The following is a 23,678-nucleotide window of genomic DNA, read 5'->3' as shown; positions in this document are numbered from 1 at the left end:
ACGGTGCATTATAAAATGTGAAAAAAGTTGGTGGATGATTCATCTGCTTAAAGTCCACACAACCAATTAAACCATTCTTTAAATCCTTGCTTTGGTGCATTGTCATTCTTTTTGCGGGTCTCAAACTATAGGGTGTGGAAAGCAACACGCACTATGTTAACAGATAATTTGATTTTAAAACAGTGATGAGGAGGAAGCTATTTGAATTGCTTACTGTAGGGAACTTATGATATTTGTTCTGGATATGTAGTTTATTTTGTGGGAAAGAGCCTTTGAATGGCTTATAAAGTCAGTCAGTCATTAGTGGCTGATTGGTTATTAAAAATAAGATAGGATATCGTCCAGTCCAAGGGCAGTTTTATAGGGGAAGTTGAAAGTCCCAGGAAGCACTGTTGTGATAGAAGAAAATTAACGGTATGAAATTGCTCTCCTCATGTTACTTCAAAATAATGTTTTAAAATGAACAATGCATGCTTCCCATAATGTGTGCTTATTTCAAACAGCAGTACACCTTAATGTAAACTTAATGCATAGACAGGGGATAGCAATAGTGTAGGTTTGTTTCTTTAGAAACACAGATGGCAGCAATCTGCACTTCAGTCTTTATTATACAGAAATCAAAACACTAAGCCATTAAAATGGCTTGGTAAAAAAATATATTAAAGCAACAGCATTTTTTTTCTACATACAGTAGCCTCGATTGTAGCTAGGAATGCATCTTTAATAGCTACACTGTAATTGCAGTGGACTGTCAAAAAATGTTCTGAACCCAAGATCACCTGATAATGACTCCTATTTCAAAACTGCCATTGTACTTAAAAAAAAACCCTCCTTTTTTCAAGAGGTTGTGAGTACTTTGAAAGCTGCACGTCCGCATGCCCTCTTGTCAGTATGTGAATACGCTTCCAGACTTCTTAGGGCATTGCTCCCTGTGGCAGGATGACAGAGGTTTGAGGCTCAGAGACAGTGGAAGGGGCAAAATAATGATCTTTATTAAACAAAAATAATCAAATAAACAGGCACGAGGGCCAACAAAAAGGTTCAAACAAAATACAGAAATGTAGGCTGGGCATTAGCCTTCACTACAGTTTCTTTCTCCAAAACTAAAAAGCACAGCACCGCACCGCACCGCACCGCACCGCACCGCACCGCACACACTCACCCCAAAAAAACTCCTCTCTCTAACAAAGTGTTTCAGCTGTATTTTATAGTCTGTGGCTGGAGCCCAATTAACTAATAATTAACATAAACACTTAAGGCTCCAGCCACATTCTCACATGCATTTTTACAGGGAGGAATTTAACCCCCTCCCTGCCAATCCAAAACAAACCAAGATTCACAAAAAACATAATGAAAACAGTAAAAATAACAACAACAAAACACAAATTATAGGGGCGAGCTGGCACCCCATCACACTCCCATACTTAAATTGATTCCTCAAGAATTCAGACCGAAAGGTCCTGATAGCCCAAGGGCCATGAAAAGACTTGGAAAGCCACAGCTGGAATTTAAAATGGGCTTTCAGCTGGCCCTTGGTTGGTCCAAGCTTCTGCCCTGCACTGAATATATTGGAGCTGCTGCCCTTGCTCTACCTGCCCTGTGCACCACGCTCCCCTGTGAAGTACTGGCAGTTACTGTTCACACTAACTCAACAAGAAAGTTGTTTTGAAAAGCTGTTCTCTGAAAGGTACGAGACATATCCTCCGAGCCGCACGTCTCTGTAAACAACTGCTAAGGTATGTTTTGTCCTCTTATCTGAACACCATCAAAGTTTGATTAGCTTTTTCTTGCTTTCTTTTTTCACAGATAAGCAATCTGATGCATGCATTCTGGTTGCAAAAAGCAGTGTACAGAAAGTAATAAACTCCCTTGTCGCTGTTTACAGAGAGCAGAAATATATAATAATACCTTTGGCAGAAGGTGGCTAAACAGTTTATGGAAAGCAGTCGCTGCTGTGGTGAAAGAGTCTGCTCCTGACCTCATGAATGTCCCTGGAACGTGCCTGCCTGAATGTACCTTCTATCAGTCTGCTGGAAACAAGCCAGAAGATTCTACCACCATGACCCTTCCACCCTCAGACCTCACACAGTATAGACCTGCACGAACGATGCGATTAATGAATGGTGTGATTATAAGCGCATGCTTCTATATATTATACTTAACAGTATTCCAGATTTAAAATACTGGACATGCTGTATCCTCTAAATAAAACATTTGTCGGTAGCCTGATAACTTGCAATTTGATTGGCCACTTGATTCAGAATACTGGAAAATAGATGCAGTACAAAATATGTTTTCCGATATAATATTAAAAAATATACTTGAGAATCTATTTTTTGTTTGTATATTTTTCCAAATACATTTTCAGTTGTGTAAAATCAGATAAGAAATATAAGTATATTTCAGAATGTAATTGGTTTACCTTTAAAATAATATATATATAAAAATATAGTGTAATAGTTACAAGATAAATACATCATCATTTCATCTCAGGATGAAAAGAGCTGTATTCCCTGAAACTGGGTAAAAATATACAATGTGTAAACTGCAATACTGAAAACTATATTTCAGTGTACTGTAATATATTTATGTCAATATAAATAACAAAGTATTGCAGTGTACTACAATATATTTTATATATATTGACATAAATGTTGCCAATATATTTATATCTTAAAACAGCAATAATTTGCATATTTTCAAATATATTGTTATATGTTACAACATATTTACCAGAAATATACGGCAATATGTTGTAACATATAGTTTAAAATATGTGTATTTTCCACTTAATATATTTTCAAAAATATACTTTGTATAGATTACTTTTCCATAAGCGCAAAACTATACCAATCTATATTTACTTAATCAAATTCTGTAAAAAGCAGCAATTCTTTTTGTAAAGAGGTCTATTCATTACCAGGCGTTGAGAAGTACAGTACCAGTAATGGCTGCTTGTTTTCATTTAGCAAATTACAATACGAACTTTAAGGATATGAAATATTAGTCTTAGCAAGTCCAGAGACTCCCTCTCGTGAATTCGCGAATGGGGAAGATGGCACACTGCCCACTGACCCGTGGCGGACGGTAACAAGACTCCAATGTGAAATATGCACAGGGACTTCATATTATATGTAAACATAGCAAGTTGGAGAATTCCAGTTGCTAATTAACCCCTTGACTGCAGGTTGAGTTCAGAGTTGCCAAGCGAAACAGAAGAGTTTTTATTTTTTTTAGCTCTTGCTAATGTTCCTTAAATTAACTTTTTTTTTTTTTAAAACAATCATTCAAGTTTTGGATGTAATGATTTTAACTTTTAAAAAAATGTAAACTGTAAGATCTATATTATATAAAAATGTTGTTCTTTCTTTCTTTCTTTCTTTCTTTCTTTCTTTCTTTCTTTCTAAATATCTTGGGATTTGTTATTCAGGACACAGAACTGAAGCCGGTACACGTAACTGACAGGCTTTCTAATATCATGACTGGCCCTATCTTTAGTGTGCTGATAATATTTTGGTTCTTAACTAGTTTTTGTTTCATATTTTGCTCAAATTGAATAAGATAATATGATAATATAATTTGACCACATTTGCAAACCTTCAGCCTAATATATCAGGCTGATTTAGGTTCCGCTAAAAACAAAGGGACCCAGATTGAAATAAGTTCTGGGACATTTTTTAAGCACTTGATTAGCCACAGTGTATACAGTGGGTAACAAGCTCAAGTGTGTCTTATTAAACATAGTAAAACCAGGAATGGCTCAAACCACTGTCTTATTTCCATCTTTGAAACAGTTAATATAAACCATACTCAGCCTACTAGACCTAGTTTTATCACTGTGGACAACTCAACAGCGGTGAATAAGCAGGTGGGACAATACTGAATTTGACCTTACAATTCTCAGTTGTTAACCAAGGTGGTCCTTGTAAATTAAACCTTGGTGGGTTGTGCAGCAGGTGCGAGTAAATAAATAATAACACGTCTTGACATTAATATTGTAGAAATGCAACCGTGGAGCTTTGGGTAAAAGATTGAAAAAGTAAAACTAAAGAAACCTGTAATTTCGTGTTTGGGTTATGGATGTCTTATTTAATAATAACACATAGATAGTGGAGCTGCTGCTGCAGCTAGTTGGTTATCGTAGCTGCTTGTTCAGATTGTAACTATGGTGTGGGAGTTTTTTTTTTGTTTCCATTTAGGGTCACAAAGAATAACTGACAATAAAATAAACAATGATGCCAATGCCAACCACACAAGTGCCTGGACTCAGAGGCTGAAAGGAGTAGTACTGTGTGAAGAATTGCACAGACCATGTAAATGAGAAATCAGTGCACCTTTTCATGAGCGTAGATGTGAAATCCTCATTGTACTTGAAACTTTAACACCTCTGTAACACCTGCATGGAACAGGTGTTTAAACATCACAACCTCTCCGTCCTGCAGTAAGATAATGAATGAATTTTTTTTAGCCTGTGACCTCCTCGCTTCTGTACAGGGTGAGCCCCGTCACATTGATATCCATCGAAACACTTCCACTGACTGGAACTACTTCAGGTCGGCAGATAGAGAAATAAAAAAATAGTCCCGGCCAGTACCACAAAACTTCTTTTGAGAGTAAAAGAAAGACTCACAATTTCCCCTTTGTTACTCTGTTTCAAACATTATGATTACCATGGTGATGGTCAAAATGGAAGAGATTGGTCACTGGAGGATTAAATAACTGATAGAAAACATCAGCTAACCAGAATGAAGCAAGCACTGTCAGAAAGAGGGATATACATACAATTCTTGTGCATCTCTGATGTGAGTTGTGGATATTTATAGTGTCATGCCAATTCCAACAGAGCAGTATAAAAATACTGCAGGTGGCAGGACAGGTGGTGTTAAGGTGCAATGGAGGCCCCTGCTGTGTTGGTCGTCCAGCTATACAAATGCAGTGACTGAGGTTTGGAATGAAGGCAGAGGTGCACAGATCTAGACGTGCCTAGATCATGGTGACACTTGGGTGCCCTCTGCTGGAGAAACGTGTACGTGCAGGCCGGGATTGCTACTAATCAGGAAGGATTGAATCGAAACAATATTGAAGTTAATACAGGCAGGGTGTCAAAATTGAGTGGCAATAGTACGTTTTATAGGTCTACCCAATCTATTATTATATTAAATTGTTTTTGTTTTTTAAACTACTGTTTCATACAAAATAGTTACTGTATAGGCAAGTCTAAAAACTATTTTGAGTGGTTTAATTTGAGCAAAAGGACATGTTCAGAATCTGTAGATTGCCAGATACAGGTGATAAATCCATTATCAGTGGAAATGAACTTCTGACCAGCTCTAGTGACCAGCAAGAAACGAAAATATTCACCGAATCCCAGCTGTGGACCTGCTTTTCTCCTCCTGGGTGAGTTCTAAAAACAAGGATGTCAATGATGATTATTAAGACTTTCACAACATATAGTTTTGAAAATAACCGAAGTGTAAATCGACTGGAAACATCATTACCAAGGTGTAAATCCAGTAGATATTTCCAGTAGATTAACATTTTAGTTAATGTTATGCATGAATTACCACTAACCAAGCCCTACAGTGCACTCAACCTAGTAGCTTGAAATCTGGAGGATCTCCAGGGATGGGTAACTCTGGTCATGGAGGGCCATTCTTCACCAGGTTTAACAGGTATATTTCAATTATTAATTGCTATGGGACCTGGTTTTGGATGGTCTGGAAGGGATAGAGTTGTCGTCCCTGCTTTAGGGAATGTCCTGATCAGCAAATGTAAAGTCAAGCAAGGTAGGAGGAAACAGCTACAAATCTGCTATTGTCTTCATGGATTCCAAAGGTCCAATATTTCTGAAATATCTTTAAAAATATTGTTAACTATTTTGATATGAACAAACCGATTTAGAGCAGGTATGTGAATCAGTCAGTTTCTTTAACATTTTTCTATCATGATATATACTGGTTATATATATATATATATATAATAATTGGGATTGTGACTAGCTGTCTCAATTAGCATTTGTTTAAGTTCCGTGATGTGACCATCAATCCAATATCAATAAAAAAAGTGCCAATAGCAGTTACTTTCTGTTATTGAGTGGTTTGACTCACACATATTTAAGCAGTGTTATAAATCACATACCCTTTGGAGTAGTAGCAGCAACTACACTTTGGCAACATTTTATAATCTCACACTCAGAATGTGAATGACAAAGCATTTGAAACCGTTAAACCCAACACGTTCTATATAATCAGATTAAGTATGTTAATATCGGGGTTTCGTCTGTTTTCTATTTAGATTAAATCTGTTTATACTATAGGTATTATTATTTTGATTATACATCAATGAGGATGAAGTGTGCATTTATTTCTGGTTATTTTATTAATTTATTTTCTATAGCAGTCCAGAACATTTAGATAGGGCTATATTAATCACTTATTGTATTCTTTAAATGGCATTTTAAAAAAAAGATGACCGTACGGCACCAGCCTTCAATGTTTCTTCATCAATCATTTATATGGACAATATAAAACGCAACACAGAGGGCCTTCTTGGGTGACAGCTATTGAAAACAGGAATTATTTATTTATGGGTGTTTACCTTTTAGCACCTGGTGTGTACAATATTGGTCACATTGTAATTATTGTTTTTCAGCAATGGTTCCTGCAATGAGTCCTACAATTTGCGTAATGACACTTTTTAAAAATTGTTTTCAGCTCTACAGAGTTCCAGTTATTTATAAACTGTTATAGCTAGCTTGAAATCTGCAAGCTGAAAACAATTAAACAGGTCTAATTAAGCAAATTGCCAGTTCAATTAAGGGTCTAGTTAAGTAACTGAGAGCTCAGTTGGATTGAAAACCAGCAGATACAGGGGGTCCCCAGGACCAGGGATGGGACCCACTGCTCCAGTAGACTACCGGTACTGGTTGCTTTGTCACGATTATGAATTTCGGATCCTTACCTGCAGGTTTTGTCACAACCATTAATTAAAAAAAAAAAAAAAAATCAACATCATTTGGCTTCTCAAATTTTTGTATTTGTATATTGCAATTGTGATTAATCCACCGTCATTTAAATTTGATTTAGAACCATACACGATGCTAGATGACCTTTCCGTGTTATTTTGTGGATTGCACTGAACTGGACAGTAGGGAAGGCAGTGGTTATTGCAGGGTAAACAAAGTGGACCAGGAACAAAGCCCGTCTGCTGTCACGAACCTGAGAAAGGACTGCAGGGAGCTAATAAAAGTTGGTTAAAAAGAAATGTGGTCAGGTTCATTTGTAATTTGTTAATTGGGTAACTGGGTAATTGTAAATTCTGGAAATTACATGGTTTCAGAAAGGTGGTAAATTCAATTAGTCATTATCAGGGGGGGGGGGGGATATAAAAAGTCTGCTCAGAGAGCTTTGGGGGCCATTTTTGTTGAACGGAGTGGGTCTCTGGTCATGGGGAGAAAATTCAAACGGAATATATTGTAAATACTGTATTAAAAAGCTGCTGTAAAGGTACTTAGTGAAGATATTAAGTATAGTGAGATAGATGTACTTATAGTGTGGGGTGGTTACCGTGTGTAAGCCAAGCCACATTCATCTTAGTTTGTTTTTCACAGTTGTTTTCATTGAAAAACAGAAGTGAGGAAAAGAGAAAACTAAGAAAATCACCCATCTGAGCTGGAGCATTTCTAATAGTGTCCAGTCTATGTTCAATAAAATTCTGCCAATTTATATCTCTGTATAACTATGAAACATTTCCATGTGTTTTAAATCTACTGGGCAATCATCTGATAAAAACAAGTTTGGGCCAGAATATACCAATTCAGTTACTGAAAGGAATGAAGAGAGATTCGAGTTTAAGAAACAGTTGGTCTATGTTAAATTAATATTAATACAATTTCATGTCTGGCTGCACCAGTTACTGTTTTGGGAAGCTACTGGGTGTGGTATAGCGAGTTAGGCTCACAATCTTGTATTTATATTAATAGCATTACAACATTAAAAGCACACCAGTACATTTAAACCTACAACATTTTTTCGATGCTCCGTTGCATATATTCCGTGTCACCCCGTTAGGAATTCAAGTGATATTTCAACAGAACGTAGTATTTTTAAAATTGTAACTTTTATTTCACAAAAAAATACATCCAGTACAATCCAGTTTGTATTTAAACTGACACTATCACCTTATCAAAATCATTATACAAGAAATGACAATACAGTACAGTTTATTAGCTTTAATATTTACACTCAAGTACTTCCCAACATGCAGTGCAGGTAAAAAGGACAGCAAGCATGTGAAGAGACAGCTGTACGTTAAAGCTTTGCACACATAAAGGGACTCATTTGAGAACTGTATAAGGAGCTCTGGTAAACCAGAGGATTATTTTATTGTTGATGAATGTTTTTTTTCTTTAAATCCCTTGTTTTTAAGTTCCACAAGTGTTAAAGCTTAATGTTACATTAAAACATGTCTGTCTGATCAGTTTTGTAAAAAAAAACAAAAAACAGGACATTTAATGCATGTCTTATAATCGTCTTTTTTTTTCTTCTTTTTTTGCTGTAAATGTTACATAAGGCTAACCTTACAATCAACCAGGTATTGTCAATTATATCATCTGTGCATTAGTGGTCCCATAAACTCACCCTTTGCAATTTGTAAATAAATAAATAAAATAAATACCACCACATTTTATGATTGCACACCTTATGCAATAAATGCACATCATTAAAGGATTTAGAGACACATTTTGTTCCCATCCCTTACATGTTTATGACTACTCGAATATTAAGATGTTTGATCCTTTTTCTCCAATAGCATGCCATGTGTTTTGCTTTTTGGTTCTTTGTAATCACATGCTATTGTGACCTTTCAGCTTTGTTGACCCCACCTGCTACTATACAATACCAGTTAAACAATGACAACATATCTCAATATTGCAGCATACATCATAAAAAGCTCTAACAATTAACCAATCATTTAACAGAACAATGAGCTTATTTTCATTCCATGTCAAGCCACAAAAACAGAAGACGCTCAGTACGGTCTTCTCATGTGCTATTGTTTCACATAGTCATTACTTGGTAAGGTTTAAACTTAAACTATGAATAAAGTCGATAAGAGCCCACTCTTCTGCTCCTGGAATGTTCAGTCTTGCTCTGTTGACCCTTGTTCAAATGAATCGGAAGCAGCCCGAAGCAATGCTTACAAAATCTACAATTGTATGCCTGGACATAACCTTTCCATTCAAACGTGAAATTCAGAACAGTTTAGTTGAATCCAATTTTGATTTATAAATTGGGCTTCTGTTTTTCGGGTTTTATTAATTGTATTTTTCGGTGCTTATTTTTAGCTATTTTCATGTTTTGTGTAAATTGTTTTTTTCGGGGCTTTCGTTTTTGATATACTGTATGAAATGAGTGTTTTCGTTTATTTTCCAAAATGCTTGAGTGTTTTTCTTGTGTGTCAAAATATGTATAGAAACTCGACAGCACTTGCACACTTAAGTTGTACCTTCTTTCCTTTGCTGTCTTCCACAACGAAATCCCTATGGTCATGGGCACATTCTTCTGGGGTTTTTGTGTGTAGGCATTTTTGTACATTTCGCCACAATTCTGTTTTAAATCCTCCGTATCTTAACTGTAATACAGCTTGAAATCCTAACAAGCCTCCATCCTGAATGTGATCTCGTATTAAATCTCGCAAGCGGAGTCTCCAATAGAAATGTAGGAATGTGCTGTCATTCAGTAGTTGGGGCGGGTTTAAAGTATTGAGAACGAATCAATGATAGATGCAAGTCAGGAAGGCGGGACATTGCCCAGCAGCACTGGGAATGTATTTATTATTATTTTTGTAGTAGATTTTATTTTTTAATGGGAAAAGGGTAAAGTCAACGTGAATTAATCATTTCCACGGTTTTCCCGGTGTTTTCCGGTGTTTATTGGCTAGCCACCGATTTCATTTTTTTTGTATCGGGGGTGTTTTAGCGGGTTTTAGCAGTTAAAACCAAAAATCAGAAGCCCTATTTATAAATGATCATGGCATGTTTTAACTGTCATCTGTTGCAGATCTCCCACCACACATATACTTGCCTTTTTAAAACCATAAAATGTATGATTTCCATATTCCTAATATGTCCTTTATTACCAGTACTGTGTAGATGCTGGAGGTTTATATAACCTTCCTTCTATGGTCTGGTACTTTTAAATACCTCCAGAAGTGACCCTCTATAGGATCCAGTCTTGTAGTTTTTTAGAAACACAAATAAAAAAAAGGTTACATTTTTTGGAATGCATTGTTGTCACTTTGTCCTGGTTTTGCCCATCCCTTTGTCGTGTGACTTTCATTCTCAACACTAAATATTCATTTTGTAGTGCTTTGGTTACTAAATTGTTTCCTGATCCCTTTGAATAAAAGCATCTGATGAGGTTATGTGAAATGAACACTGTTTTTTGATTAGTTCGACATTTTTGCAAGGATGATTGAAATGGTGTCACTGTGTTGCACAAATACATGCTGAGATAGCTGAGACAATGTTCTTTGACTGCATTGTTCTTCAATTCTGTACTCACCAGCTATGCCACACCACATAAATAAAAATAACTACTTGCACGAATCAACTTCAATAGCAGCTGGTATCAGATGGGACAGTACTGTGACAGGAAGCATGTCTGAATATAAGATTCCAAAAACTCTCCAAACTTGCACTTGTGTGTACCTGTAAACTTTCTTGTTCTTAATAGTGCAAATCTATCATATAGATTTTTCAGACGTGCATGAGGTGGGCGTGCTGAAAGTGCAGGTGACAATGTCAAACTGTCTGTCATGGTTCTGCTGTGCCACTTCACCGCACTGTGAGAGGCCCCCGCATCGGCAGCTCTCTGGGGTGGGGGTCTTCTGGAGGATGGTGCACAGGAGGGGTTTAGCGTGCGCTGGACTGGTTGAAACAGGTGTATCTTTCTCAAAATCCACACCCTCATCCTGTTGGATGCTAAAGGGATGAAAGTTTGCCTTGGACGTGTCCATATCCCAGGTCTGCTGAGTGGTGAAGTCAGTGAAAGATTTAGTCCTAGTTTCGCTCAGTTTCGGGGCGCCGTCTCTGTCAGCGTGGCATCGCAGGGAGGCGTAGCTGGTGCTGATGCTGTTGATGTATGAAGGGGGTGTTTGCTGCCCGCTTGTCCAGCCCACCTTGTGAGCATGGCCTTCCCTGGTGATGCTCAATGTACGCTTCACCCGCTCACACCCCTTGATCAGCAGGTTCTTCCGGCACAGGATGTAAACCCAGGGGTCCAGGATGGGGTTGAAGGAGGCGAACCGGATTGCCATTAGATCGCTGCGGTAATCAGGCTTTCCCCCAGCTAAGATGTTTGCAGGTCCGTAGAGCTGGTTCATAAATATCTGCACCTAAAAAAGTAACAACAATCGATAAAAACACAGTCAATGAGAACCAAGCAGCAATTCCCAGGCAGTACATATGAACAGTTTATATAAAATGTGTATTTATTTTAAGCTTACACTTAAAACAATTAGCAACTGGGTTTATAGATGTGTTATACAATTACAGTATTTAGCCACCTGGTGGCACTGTGTAATATAACAGCCAGTATGTATTGTGTGAAAATCTCTATGAGTTATATTATTCATATCAATTTAGATGCTTTTAGTCGAAAATATGTATTATTTTGAATTTAATTTGAAGCAGCCAGGAGGGAGAGGGCAGATGGAAAAGTATGACATAAACAACATAGTCTGACCACCACCTGTGCGTTACAGGGTTGTAGCTGGTCAGATTCAATAGAGGTACAGTCTGAGAAAAAAGAGTGCCTGGCTGTTGATACAACCATATTGTGTTATACACAGTAGAGCCATTCTTAATATACTGAACAGCAGATACTATACTAGAAGGGGTTCTAAATGGGCTGATTTAATCAAGTAGAATCTTAATAAGGAGTTCTCAATTCCATGCTTCATATTGGAAGATTTGATTGAGGTTAAAAGGGGGAAGACCAAAGCAAATCTGTAAAGGACACTATGGAAGTTTTTTTTTCTAAGTGTTATGTGCCACAGTTATTTACTTATTTAAACACCCATTATACACATTTAAATTTCCATATCATACAAACATTTGTGTCACATTGAAAAGCTGTCAGCTATTCTTCCTGCTTGCGTTAATAATCTCTTAAATAAGAAGAGCATAATTTATTAATTAATCCAGTAGAAGCAAACTATTGTAAAAGAAGATACATTAATTCCATGTTGCAACTGTATGTTTAAAATGGTCTATATATATATATATATATATATATATATATATATATATATATATATATATATATATATATTTAACTGTATTACCCAAACACGGTCCCTAAGCATAGCCCAATCTAATAATCATTGCAAGAATTACAAAGAAGACGAGTAGCACAAGCGCACAAACCATAATCATTATTAGTGGAAAACCAGAAAAGAAAGAGATTTGTGTAGAGGTGGAATCATGGGAATTACATTTGATTAAGACACAAACCATACATGGAAATGCGTCTAAAAACTTCACACCCTAGAACCGAATGTGTAAGAATGTAACATATGTCTTTAGAGATTTGAAATACATTTTAGTTTTTTTATTATTATTATTTGTTAATTTGCAAATATTTATTTTGGTAACAATTGCGCTTTTTTGCTGTATGTGGATGCATGCTACTGTATCTACTTACCACCAAAGGGATAGAACAGATCAGGAAAATGATAGTCATAAAAATAAGCAACCAAAACATTTGGACTTCTGTGGCTGAAGCAACTGAGGGGAGCCGGGGAAACCTGCGCCCGCGTCTTGAACTGCCTTGTGCAGACACCTCTGCTCTTACCAGCCGTGCTCTCTGGCTCATACGCACCAGCGAGCCGCAGACAGCCAGGTTACACAGCACAGTCACAGCTATCAGAAACACCATGAATCCCGCGTACAAATAAGAATAGGAGGCAGAAAGGGCATCCGGCGCCCTCCAGTCCAAAAAACACCAGGTGCCTGGAAAGTGCCTTACATGTTTCCCGAAACCGAAGCTTGGCATGGCGCACAGAACCGCGTTGGATAAATAGACGGCCATCAGCACCACTTTAGCCATAGCTCTGTCCACGTAGTGGGAGTAAAAGTAGGCATGGTTTATGGCTAGGTACCTCTCGACAGCCATCGCGCAGAGAATAGACATGCCAGCAGAGCCGAAGAACAGCATGGAAAACGAAAAGAACTGGCACAACAAGTCTCCTCCGGGCCACTGATTAATCACATATGTAGCGATGACTACAGGACTGGTGAAGCAGGTCCCCAGGAGGTCCGTGATGGCCATTCCGCAGACCAAACTGTAGAAAGTGGTTTCTTTCTGTTCCTTCTTGGATGTGCAGAGGACCACGATGGCGATGACGTTCCCCAGAACCCCGACTGCAAACATGGTCGCAGAAGTGGCCACGGTTTTAGACTGCAAACGCATTGACAAAAATGAAGTGTTGGTAGAAGGAAACTGAAAAAGTGAGTCGAGATCTGTGGAATTCATGATTGGAAGCATTCTCATATTTAAAATGCGATTTTGAAAAAAAAGATATTTATATAAAAAGATCTAAACTTGAGTAAGTGGATACAGCATTGCAAACCCTGGCATTTAGATCGCAGTAAACGAAAAACATATATATATACACTTAAAACAAGAAAACGTGGTAAATTGTATTGCAAGATGAACATCTCAAGCAGTTCCACTTCCACGCTCTTTAGCTGCATTGTCCACATGTAATGCCTTTAGCTCAGAGCTATAGTCAACACTGTAGAAATTGCACCTATCCTATGCACAGTTTTCCATACACTACTACTTCTGCACTTTGCTTTCTTTGCCGTACCTTTCTCTTCAGATTCTGCTGTTTGAACAGCTTTTAAAGTACTTCCCCCAGACCTGCGATGATGCAAAAGTGATCCACCCTGACGCCACACACTCGCACACATGGACACACACACACCCCTCCTCCTCCTCCTTCATGAGCGGACGCGTCTGTATAATTTAGACTAGATTTCCAGAGATGCGGTTTAACTGATTTTGAGAAGGTACACCCTCGCTGCGAGATTTTTCTTTCAAGTGAATTCTTGATGCGTTGTCATTTGTTCGCTACATTTACCCCGACTGTATTTTTAATAGCAGCTTTTGAATGTTATCTCGGTCTTGTTTGAACTGTATAAAGAAACGCGTTGGACTTGTGAGAGTTTCTGCATCGACTGCAATTTTGAGTTAGCTGTCATTATCGCGATTAAATTTGCTTGCGCAAATATGTTTTTTAAGAACAAACTTATGAATGGAGATCAAAGTCTGATGTACCGCTCTACTGTAAAACTGAATTTGGCTATAGTCCAACCTGACAGTAATATACAATAACATGTATTTATATTTCAATAGGCTAATATTGATCCACGCTGTTGCTGCCAGGAGAGATGTCTTCTTTATAAAACAGATGTAAATTGATTTTACTATTTGCATTTTAACCTAATGGGGAAAGGTATCTGTTATATTTACAAGACATCAAGCCCATGGATTTAAAGTAACATCAACAACAACAACAACAACAACAGTAATATACCCCTCCCCTACCACCACACACACACACACACACACACACACACACACACACACACACACACACACACACACACACACACATATATTTTGGTCATGCTTTATTTTAAAGGCCTTTAGCAAACAGCTAATAGACATGTTAATGTACATTATTTATTTTCTGTTAACTGCTAGTAAATAATATATAATAGGCCAGCTAAAACTGCAAACACCAGAGTCCTATGGATGATCAATACCCAGTCAATCATATGCTTGAAATCGGTTCAGATTGTTACTGTAGTAATTTAACAACAGTTTAACAAATTAAATCAGGTTTTTATTAACCCTAACCCTAACCCTAACCCTAACCCTTAACCCTTAACCCTAACCCTAACCCTTAGCTAGCTAAAAATTAACAATTTTTGTTAACAGTTAATAAACAAACAAAAAAAAAGGCCCTTAAAATAAAGTGTGACAGATATTTTAAATATAACTTTGGATGCTGGGATATATATATAAAACTGCAGTGTACAAAATTGAAGGCATATGAAAGAAAAGGTTTAAAAAAATGTACACAAAAGGTTTCAAAGATTAAAAAATCTTTTATTTTCAGGACGTTTCGGGCAAAAGCCCTTCTTCAGCTGTTTAAAAAGAAAAGTAAACACGGTGCAGTGAACTTGTTATTATTCAAGATTTGCAATTATTCAACAATTCTGTGGATGGTGTCATGATTATTAGAATAGCATGTTCATTCCCAGAGGGTCCAAAGTTCCCAGTTTGAAGATGTGTCCTGTGCAAGGTTTTTCCATACCTAAATGCATTCATATACAGTGCATACATTCCATACACATATGTACACACATACATTAATCACATAATCCTCCACAGCAGGGTAGATCAATAGGAATCTGTCATTGGGATCTTACAGCACTTAACAATTGCCAATAAATGCTTTTCTGATTTCCAGTAAGCCACGCAATTTGTTTATCTGTTCCACATGTTTCTGCCTCCTCAAATGACTGGAAGAGTAGATGACAAACTATATGTAACGCAGCCAGGACTGATCTCTAGTAATTGAAAATGGGAATATTGAGTTCTATTTGAATATTGTATAAGGTCTAGAAAAAAAGTTTATAATGATGTTGCAGAGTATAAAGTTTGCTAATAATAATCTCTTGAAGTGCTCTTGTAGAAGGTCCATGTGTATCTGCTCTTTAAATGGTAGATGAGTGGTCTTTCAGAAAGCATTTGCTGACACTGGAACTCTATCCTTGGGATAAGTTTAACCATTTCATGCATGGCAACCTTGTATGGGAACAGATACAAAAAAAACCCAAAAAACTCTGGTAGTCTTTATATGGGGACATATGGAAGATGCAAATGCATGATGACGTCATATTTTATAAACTACACAGTTGATCACGTAATATGCCGCCTCACTGCTTACCAATCAGAAGGACTTAGGATCAAGCTTTGTTCCCACTGTCATTTTGATCCTCTCTTCTCATCAGCTGCTGAACCCTGGAGTCATTGACCTGCCTGGGAAATGTTTGCCTGAATTTGTGAGGTGCCTAACCAGTAGGATGAGGTGCACTGTCCCTAGATGGTCTTCCTCCCCACCTCACAGGAGTGCAAAGGTCATTTCTGTGAGATCCCAGCCCAGATCAGCTTTACCAACATTCAAGATTATATGACTCATCCTACACTCTATAAGGTTAAAACATTATGGTCAAATAGTCCGCTTTTACATGCTTTATGTGGTTTTATCCTTATTTTTGCACACATTTGTCAACATACAGCTATTTCTGCTACTCTACTGGCTTGGCTTATGTTAATGCTGTTGGTGTTGAAATAAAGTAATAAACAGAACACACTAACGTGCAGTAATTAGAATGGGACTGCAGGATCAGACTGCCAGATGGCAGGAGTGTAACACTTCAGGGAACTTCCACAATGCAAGGATTACTCCTATTAATACTGAATAATCTCCTGGTTGGTTTAGTTAATCATGTATAACACAGCAGAGACCCGCCATGTGGTATTGCACTGCTGACTGTCAAACTCAATTCCATTCAGTTCCATTTCCAAGCTTACCAGTTATCAAGTCAATTGAACTGGACTCACAGCAACATGATTTAGAGCAGTGGTTTTCAACCTTTTCCTCTCCAGTACCAGTGTCTTCAGCAGGGACCATCAGGTGTACCAATAACTATGTGCAATGTTAAATGCCTGTTGTAAAACAGACCTACCCCATTCCAACTGGTTTTCTTTTTTTGTCTCCAAGTATCACTGAAGATGTCACGGCTTCATCTCATTATTTGACAGGAGTTCACCACAAACAACACAGAGTGATTGCTTTGGTTCCCCATCATTAACTTTTAAAGCTTAGACTTTGAATTCTCAGACTTTCTCTGTCCTTCTCTTTGTCGGTGGTTCAGTGGTACAAACAGATTGATACATTACAGTAGCGTGGTTAAGTGAGCATTGTGGTTGAGGAATCACATTGTCAAAATAACAACTGCCGCTGCGTACCAGTTGAAAGCCTGTCACTGCACAACATGAAGCAGCCTATATCTCAATCCTCTTAGCCTATTTGCTGGAATTCTTAATTAACTAACAAAGCCACGCAGCCGGTAATGGGATTGTTTTTGAAAGCTTTTACTAGTATCTCATTGTTGCTTGGAGCAAAGACGTGTTACCATGACAGTTTAGAGATTTGTTGCATGACAATATACAGATGTGACCAATCAGATTAACGACCATAATAAAAAAAAAAAAAAAAAACCCTTTCCCTACCCTTTAAAACTGCAATAGTCTGGTGCCATCTAACATACAGCTCTGTTGCTAGTTCTAACCTCATCTTTTATTTGAGGTTGGGTTTTATTGAAACCCACATACTCTCTGCTGCTGATTCAGCAACACTTCTTCTTGTGAAAGACAGCCCCAAGCTGCCAAAGAGAGTCTTCATTCTGAGCTTGTTTTGGAGGAAGGAGGGAGGACCCATATTAAATCTGTACACGTTGCGTTTCCACAGTGTACAGAGGTCATGGTGCACAATGAACTTCACCATGCTTTTATCATGCTTCACTATGCTTTGCTACACAATGCTTTTACTGGGTTGTTTTGCAATAAACTTTTCTAAAGGTTGTCATGCTTAACAGAGCAGATAAAAGCCTGTAATGGCTTTACCATACTGTAGCACTTTTCAGTTGCCTAACTGCCAAACTGTGGAAGAGTGAAAGACATAGTGATTGAGGTATTACCAGTATAGCGACAGTCTAGTGAGGTTAAAAAACAGGACTTGGCCAGAATTTTCAGTGTATTGCATGACCAAAATTTGTCATTGCTGTTTGAAATAAAGCATTTACAAACACTTACATTTCTTAAACAGGTAGCATATGTTTAGTTTGTTTTACTTTAAGGGGCACGTTTTAGTTAGTGACTATTTATATGTTCTAAATATACCTCACTTAACAAACGGATAGTTACAGTATATACAGTATATGTATACACTTATATGCTCATAAATAGTTAATTAGTATGGCTGCAGGCTACTGTTGTTTCTTTTTAAACACATTTATGAGAGAGGTGGTCCTACACATTTTCCATCTAGTTTGGTTTAGATTCATCTGCATTGTAGCCATATAGATCTGCCTCTTATTCCTCTGAACCCAGCTCAGTGTTCTAGAGCCTTGTTGATCTCAGTTAGCATATTGTTAGTTTAAGTGGCTTCAAATGTCATTTTCTTACTTCTTTTTACTGTCCCCTTACCTTTGCACGATGTTTACAACCCTTCTGAGTGCTTTTTTATTGCAGTTGCTCAAACACTGTGGTTTTTAATGCATTTGTTAGGAGTTGCTCTTCAGTTCTTGCTGACCTAACATAAGCTAGATCTGCCTTTACAGAGTAAAGAGTAAATTGACTTTAGCCCGTGATCAGTTGGTTGAAGTTTGCCTTTGTTTTTCTTTTCTGGCAATACACTGCTGTGCCCTAGATTAACAAACAATTACCAATACTGTATATATATATATATATATATATATATATATATATATATATATATATATATATATATATATATATATAGTATATATTATAAATCTGTTTAGTAATATGTTAGTAATCTGGTTGTTAACAGTAGTGCCCCTTAAAAGACAGATCGAGCCATTGAATTGATACAATATAAGAAATGTACAGTAGGCCTCCGAGGTATGATTGGATGCATCGACAAATATGACCAAGGATGTGTGAATAAGTATTACAGGGGTTATCATTAATAACTAGCATCATAATAAGCTCTCTTCTACAAAACAAAATCCTTTACAGCATGACAACAGTGTGATCAATCTTTGCTCTGCATCTATAAAAACCCATTACAGCACTTTCTCAGTTTCTGTAATAAACCCCTTTAAAAAATGAGATGCTACATCTCAGCCGACCATATCCTGGTAATATACTCTTAAGTAAACAAATAAATACCTGTTCAGCAATATCCAACAAGACAGACTTCTTCATTTAATCTTTATGTAAATAGGACTACAAGATGAACTTGTTTATAGTCACTATGAGATTAAAGTCTCATTAAAGAACTGTTTACCTTACACAAGGGAATCCTTTAGCGTTTGTATTCAATCATATCATGAACTGCATTGTGTTTGAATTCAGTATAAATCCTGTGTAATGCTGCAAATGATTCTCAAAGTTACAAAGAGCCTTTATTGTCTGAAGCAGAGAGCTTTCGATTCACGTCTGTGGTTTTTGAGTGATGTAGATCCAGTAGCCTATACCAACTCTAAAGGGGAGCCTTTTCACATTGAATTATATTATCAATAAGCTACAATGAGCATGCTTTGTGTTACCGGCACCTGATATTTAAAACATCTCATGGGAAATAGCAGGATAGGAGGTTGTTTTTCCTTACAATCAAATGAGGAAGAGGGATGATTGCACATGTTTTTAAGACCTCTTGCAAGGAAGCAAAATGCATGTATCAGTGTCATTTGATCTATCTTTGTGTGTGTTGTGCTATGAAATATGATACAGGGTAGGTGCATGTTGTCTCAGTGCTGTTGTCTCCCATACAATAGCTTCATGTGGTTTTGTAAAATGAGTGCTAGCCAAGCCTTTATAAATCAATGTCTTACTTCTTATTAGCTACATTATCAATGGTCCCCTTGTGTTCTAGTTCCTGTTTTGTATAATATGATTTGGGCTATAGGCAGATTAAATAGTTAAAGGTTGTTGCTTTATCCAAATATCAGATCATGTCCTATGCTTCAGACCACTACAATGGTCCAACTGCATTCAGACAAGCTGTAGTTTTGATATTACTAGATAATTAATTAGAAACAAGCTAAGTAGCATGTTGGATTTGAGTTCCTCTGCCATTTTTGTGTTCAATCTTTCTTCCAGTTTTATCTGCATGCACCTTCATTCAACACTGCTGACTCCCAGCAGCTCAGCTCAGATTATAGGATGAACACAAGAAGGCAACGGAAAAGCAAGCAAGCAAACAAAAGTTTTTGGCAGCTGATGATTCCTGATGATGGAACACATCCAAAATTGTAGTGACTACTACTTTCACGCATTCTGTCTTCTGTTAGACAAATAGACCCATGTGGCAAACACGATAAAGAGAAGCTTAAGTACCCACTGACTGGTTCTTTGAGATGGAGACTACATGTACTGTACTCATACTGAGGGAGTGGCACAAAATTTACACACCAAGGCAGCTCAAACATGTGTGTTTATATACACAATGCATGTTATACACAGGCTGTTAGTCAACAATGATTGTAGTAACCATTTAATTAATTTCTATTGCATGATTCTTTTCAAATAAATGAATAGAAACAGGTGAGAAACAATGCTTGTAGGTCTCCCCTGTGGCTCTTCAGTGCCATTATCAAAGGTCTCGAGGGTGTTTAGGAGAGAAGGGCTTAACTGGAACCATTAGCCTCCTCCTGGGGCAACTTCTTGAGAACAGAATTGGCTGCTGTCCCTGGTCCTGATTCTCTTGTATGTATTCTTCTGAGCTGTAATAATTTAGTATTGGTTTGTCACCAGCTGACATTTTGAAAAAAAGAAAGATCTCATCTATATCGCTTGATATTTTTTAATATGAATTTCTTAGAACATATTTGACAAGGCGTGTTCCATAATAAAACAGCTCATCCTGCACTAAAATAATTGCATCTGTTGTATTAAGAATAATATTTCAGTTCTCTCATTGGGGGACGGAATAGAAATGTTGCAATCTGATAGTAAATTAAGATAGTGTGTAGATTCTCCTGGCTCTGGACTAATTGACAAAGTAGTTCTCCTTTTATCTTATAGCACAACTGCCGTTATACTTTTGCCTTTCTTTGTACAAAACAACAAAATTACTCAAAAGCATTTTGTCAGGCTTAACACTGAAGGTTGCTTTAGACACCCCCTCAGACTCTGCTTTATTAAAAACCACTGGGGATAACAGGAGAAAAGAACTCCTGCACTTATTGCTGTATATAACTGAGAGAAAGGTACACATATTGACTGTGAGAGTTAATAAGCATCATAAATAAGGTCACAGAGTTCAAGAAAATCTCTATTTAGAGCAAATGTAATTAAATGGAGGATATTAAGAGAATCTCTATTAACAGAACCTATTAGCTGAGAAAATGCATTGTGTTAATAAATGTAAATAGATACCGGTAATACTGGTGAAAATACTCTTATAATAGTCCTGTGCAGCAGACAAAAGGGGAGGATGTGCCATTAACTCTTCGCTTTTGGAGTGGTGAGTTAATTGCTTAGAAGCTGCACTGCAATGCCCTTTATAATTATAGCAATCACATTTTGATTGATCACCTTTGATTTAATGTTAGTTTGTTTTGATTTTATCACCTTGTTTTAAAGCACGTTTATTTTGTATTGCACATTGCTTTCGTAGTTTAAGCACAGATCTCACGGCACGTTGATGCTCTCCTGTTCTCAGCCCCCACAGGTGTCAATTGGATAATTTGAAGAAGCTGAGCACCTGGTATAAAAGTTCCTAATTTCATCCATTCGAGAGATTGAATTTTGTTGTTGATGTGAACCCGGGGTTGTCTGGAGTGGAGGATGGACACACAGGAGCAGAGAAGGAATTGGACTTCTTTGTGTTCGGCGGTGGGTTGGGAGAAAAATGAATGAAACAGCCACCGACATTTAGAGCGAGGCTCCTGCTGTGCCTCCTGTCTCCCTGTGTGTGTGTGTGTGTGTGTGGGTGTGTGTGTGTGTGTGTGTGTTTAACCGTTTTAGGTTTAGTATTTTTAAAAGGCATTGGGGATTTTGGAGGAGTGCTGGAGACGGGGAGCTTTAAAGTGTTGGTTTTATTGTTGTTTTTTAGTAAGCCCCATCTTTACGATCATATTGAGCAGCCCTGCACTTCGTCCTTTAATTGTAATGAACTATGTATTGCTTTTATTGAACAGTGCAAACCCCATGCTGTGACGGTGTGTTCTAGACTTGTCCTATTTGTTAAATATAGTTAACCACCTGTATTTACTAATAGGCCTCCTTTTTTACACAGCTGAAGAAGGGCTTTTGTCTGAAATGTCCCGAAGTAAATTATTTGTAATCATTTAAACCTTATGTAAAATATATATATATATATATATATATATATATATATATATATATATATATATATATATATATATATATCATTAAATTTCCTTTATAATTTCAGAATACAATCCTAAAAATAAGTCAAATGTCCTGCAATGTATTTTCTATGTACATATTTTTAAATCCATACAATACAACCAATAAGTCCAGTTATTGAACCAATAAATTCAAAATGGAATCCTGAATAGAAAGTATTTTGGTCATTATGCTGAAGGGTTTTTGTGACCAAAGCCACTCTCTATCCACACCAACAAATGTATCAGCAGTAACTCCAAACAATAAAGCTTAATAAAGCAGTATTTAAACTCCAGTTTCCAGTTGCTGTGTCTACCATGAGTCATGTGATTATGTGATCCTCGCTTGAGTACAGCCACCAGTGAAAGTCAGGCTTATGAGTAGAGTGTAGAGTAAAGAGATTTCAGGAAAACCTCAAATAGATGCATCCTGGGAGACTTTCACTGGAGCTGAAGGCAGTATTCAAATGACAAAACTGCTAATGGAGTACAAATCTGAAGATTAATCAAACCCAGAAAGAAAACAGCTACAATCAGTATTGAATTTGGAACCCATCCTGGGTTTAATAAAAGCTCTGGTTTGCAGGATGTTTAATGAAAGCTGGCAGCACTTTCTAGTACACTGGAGGATCATTGGGTTTAAATGACAAGCTTCTTCACTTGGGACTGTACATGAATGGCTGATGATTGTGTCTGTGTTGAATAAAAGAGCTGCAGGGCATTGTCTTTAGATATGCAGTATTAGCTTTTAAAATATACCCCGTCATTGAGGCTGTCCTTTACAAAACTATATAATACGTTCTAAAGTACAGAGGCCTCATTGTTAAAGCTGCCAGGTATAGATTCTCAGTACTGTGCTGTTTTGATTACTTTCATTTTAGAAACAAAAAGTACTCGCTAATCTGAGTTGGGGCAGATTACTGATTTGTTTAGAGTAATGAAAAATGACTTGTCTCGTTTTATGTTTTTAATAGTTACATCGCATCACAAATCAGCAATAACCCTTTGAATAAAACAGCTGAAAATGTTTTACACAATCATCACAGATTGGGATATCAGAGTTTGTCATATGTTATTTGAAAGATTCACTGTCTACATAGAAATCTTTACATTCTGTAAAACCCCATTGTACGGATACTGCCCTTGAAACAGACAGGTGTTATTGAATGGTGGAAGGTTTCCCTTCCTGCTTTATTACAGTTTTTCTCTATTGTCTTAACACAGTTACTGAAACTGTTATCAAAGATACCAAAACAGGTAACTCAAAAACCAAAACCCTCTTCTCATTTGCAAAACTATGAACACTTTTCACTACTTTATGCACAAAAATGCAAACTTTAAACCCAGCTTTGCATATCACTCAATACAATGTTATATCTTTAACACAACATTCACATGTGAGTGTCTCGCTTTCAAAACACACACATCGGTTTGC

The 23,678-nt window shown here is 37.2% G+C and overlaps 1 protein-coding gene across 1 annotated transcript; it reads right to left on the bottom strand.

Annotated features, from left to right (window-relative positions):
• Positions 1-8,149: 8,149 nt before the first annotated feature.
• On the bottom strand, positions 8,150-13,866 carry LOC117417205 (prostaglandin E2 receptor EP4 subtype-like). Its single transcript, XM_059034990.1, has 2 exons — positions 12,708-13,866; positions 8,150-11,397 (listed from the first exon to the last, which is right to left on the bottom strand). The coding sequence occupies exons 1-2, from the start codon at positions 13,554-13,556 to the stop codon at positions 10,747-10,749; spliced, it is 1,500 nt and encodes a 499-aa protein (XP_058890973.1). The 5' UTR covers positions 13,557-13,866; the 3' UTR covers positions 8,150-10,746.
• Between the last annotated feature and the right edge of the window lie 9,812 nt (positions 13,867-23,678).

This window comes from Acipenser ruthenus, chromosome 12 (assembly GCF_902713425.1).
Source record: "Acipenser ruthenus chromosome 12, fAciRut3.2 maternal haplotype, whole genome shotgun sequence".
Taxonomy (NCBI): domain Eukaryota; kingdom Metazoa; phylum Chordata; class Actinopteri; order Acipenseriformes; family Acipenseridae; genus Acipenser; species Acipenser ruthenus.
This window is presented reverse-complemented; position numbering and strand designations above follow the sequence as displayed.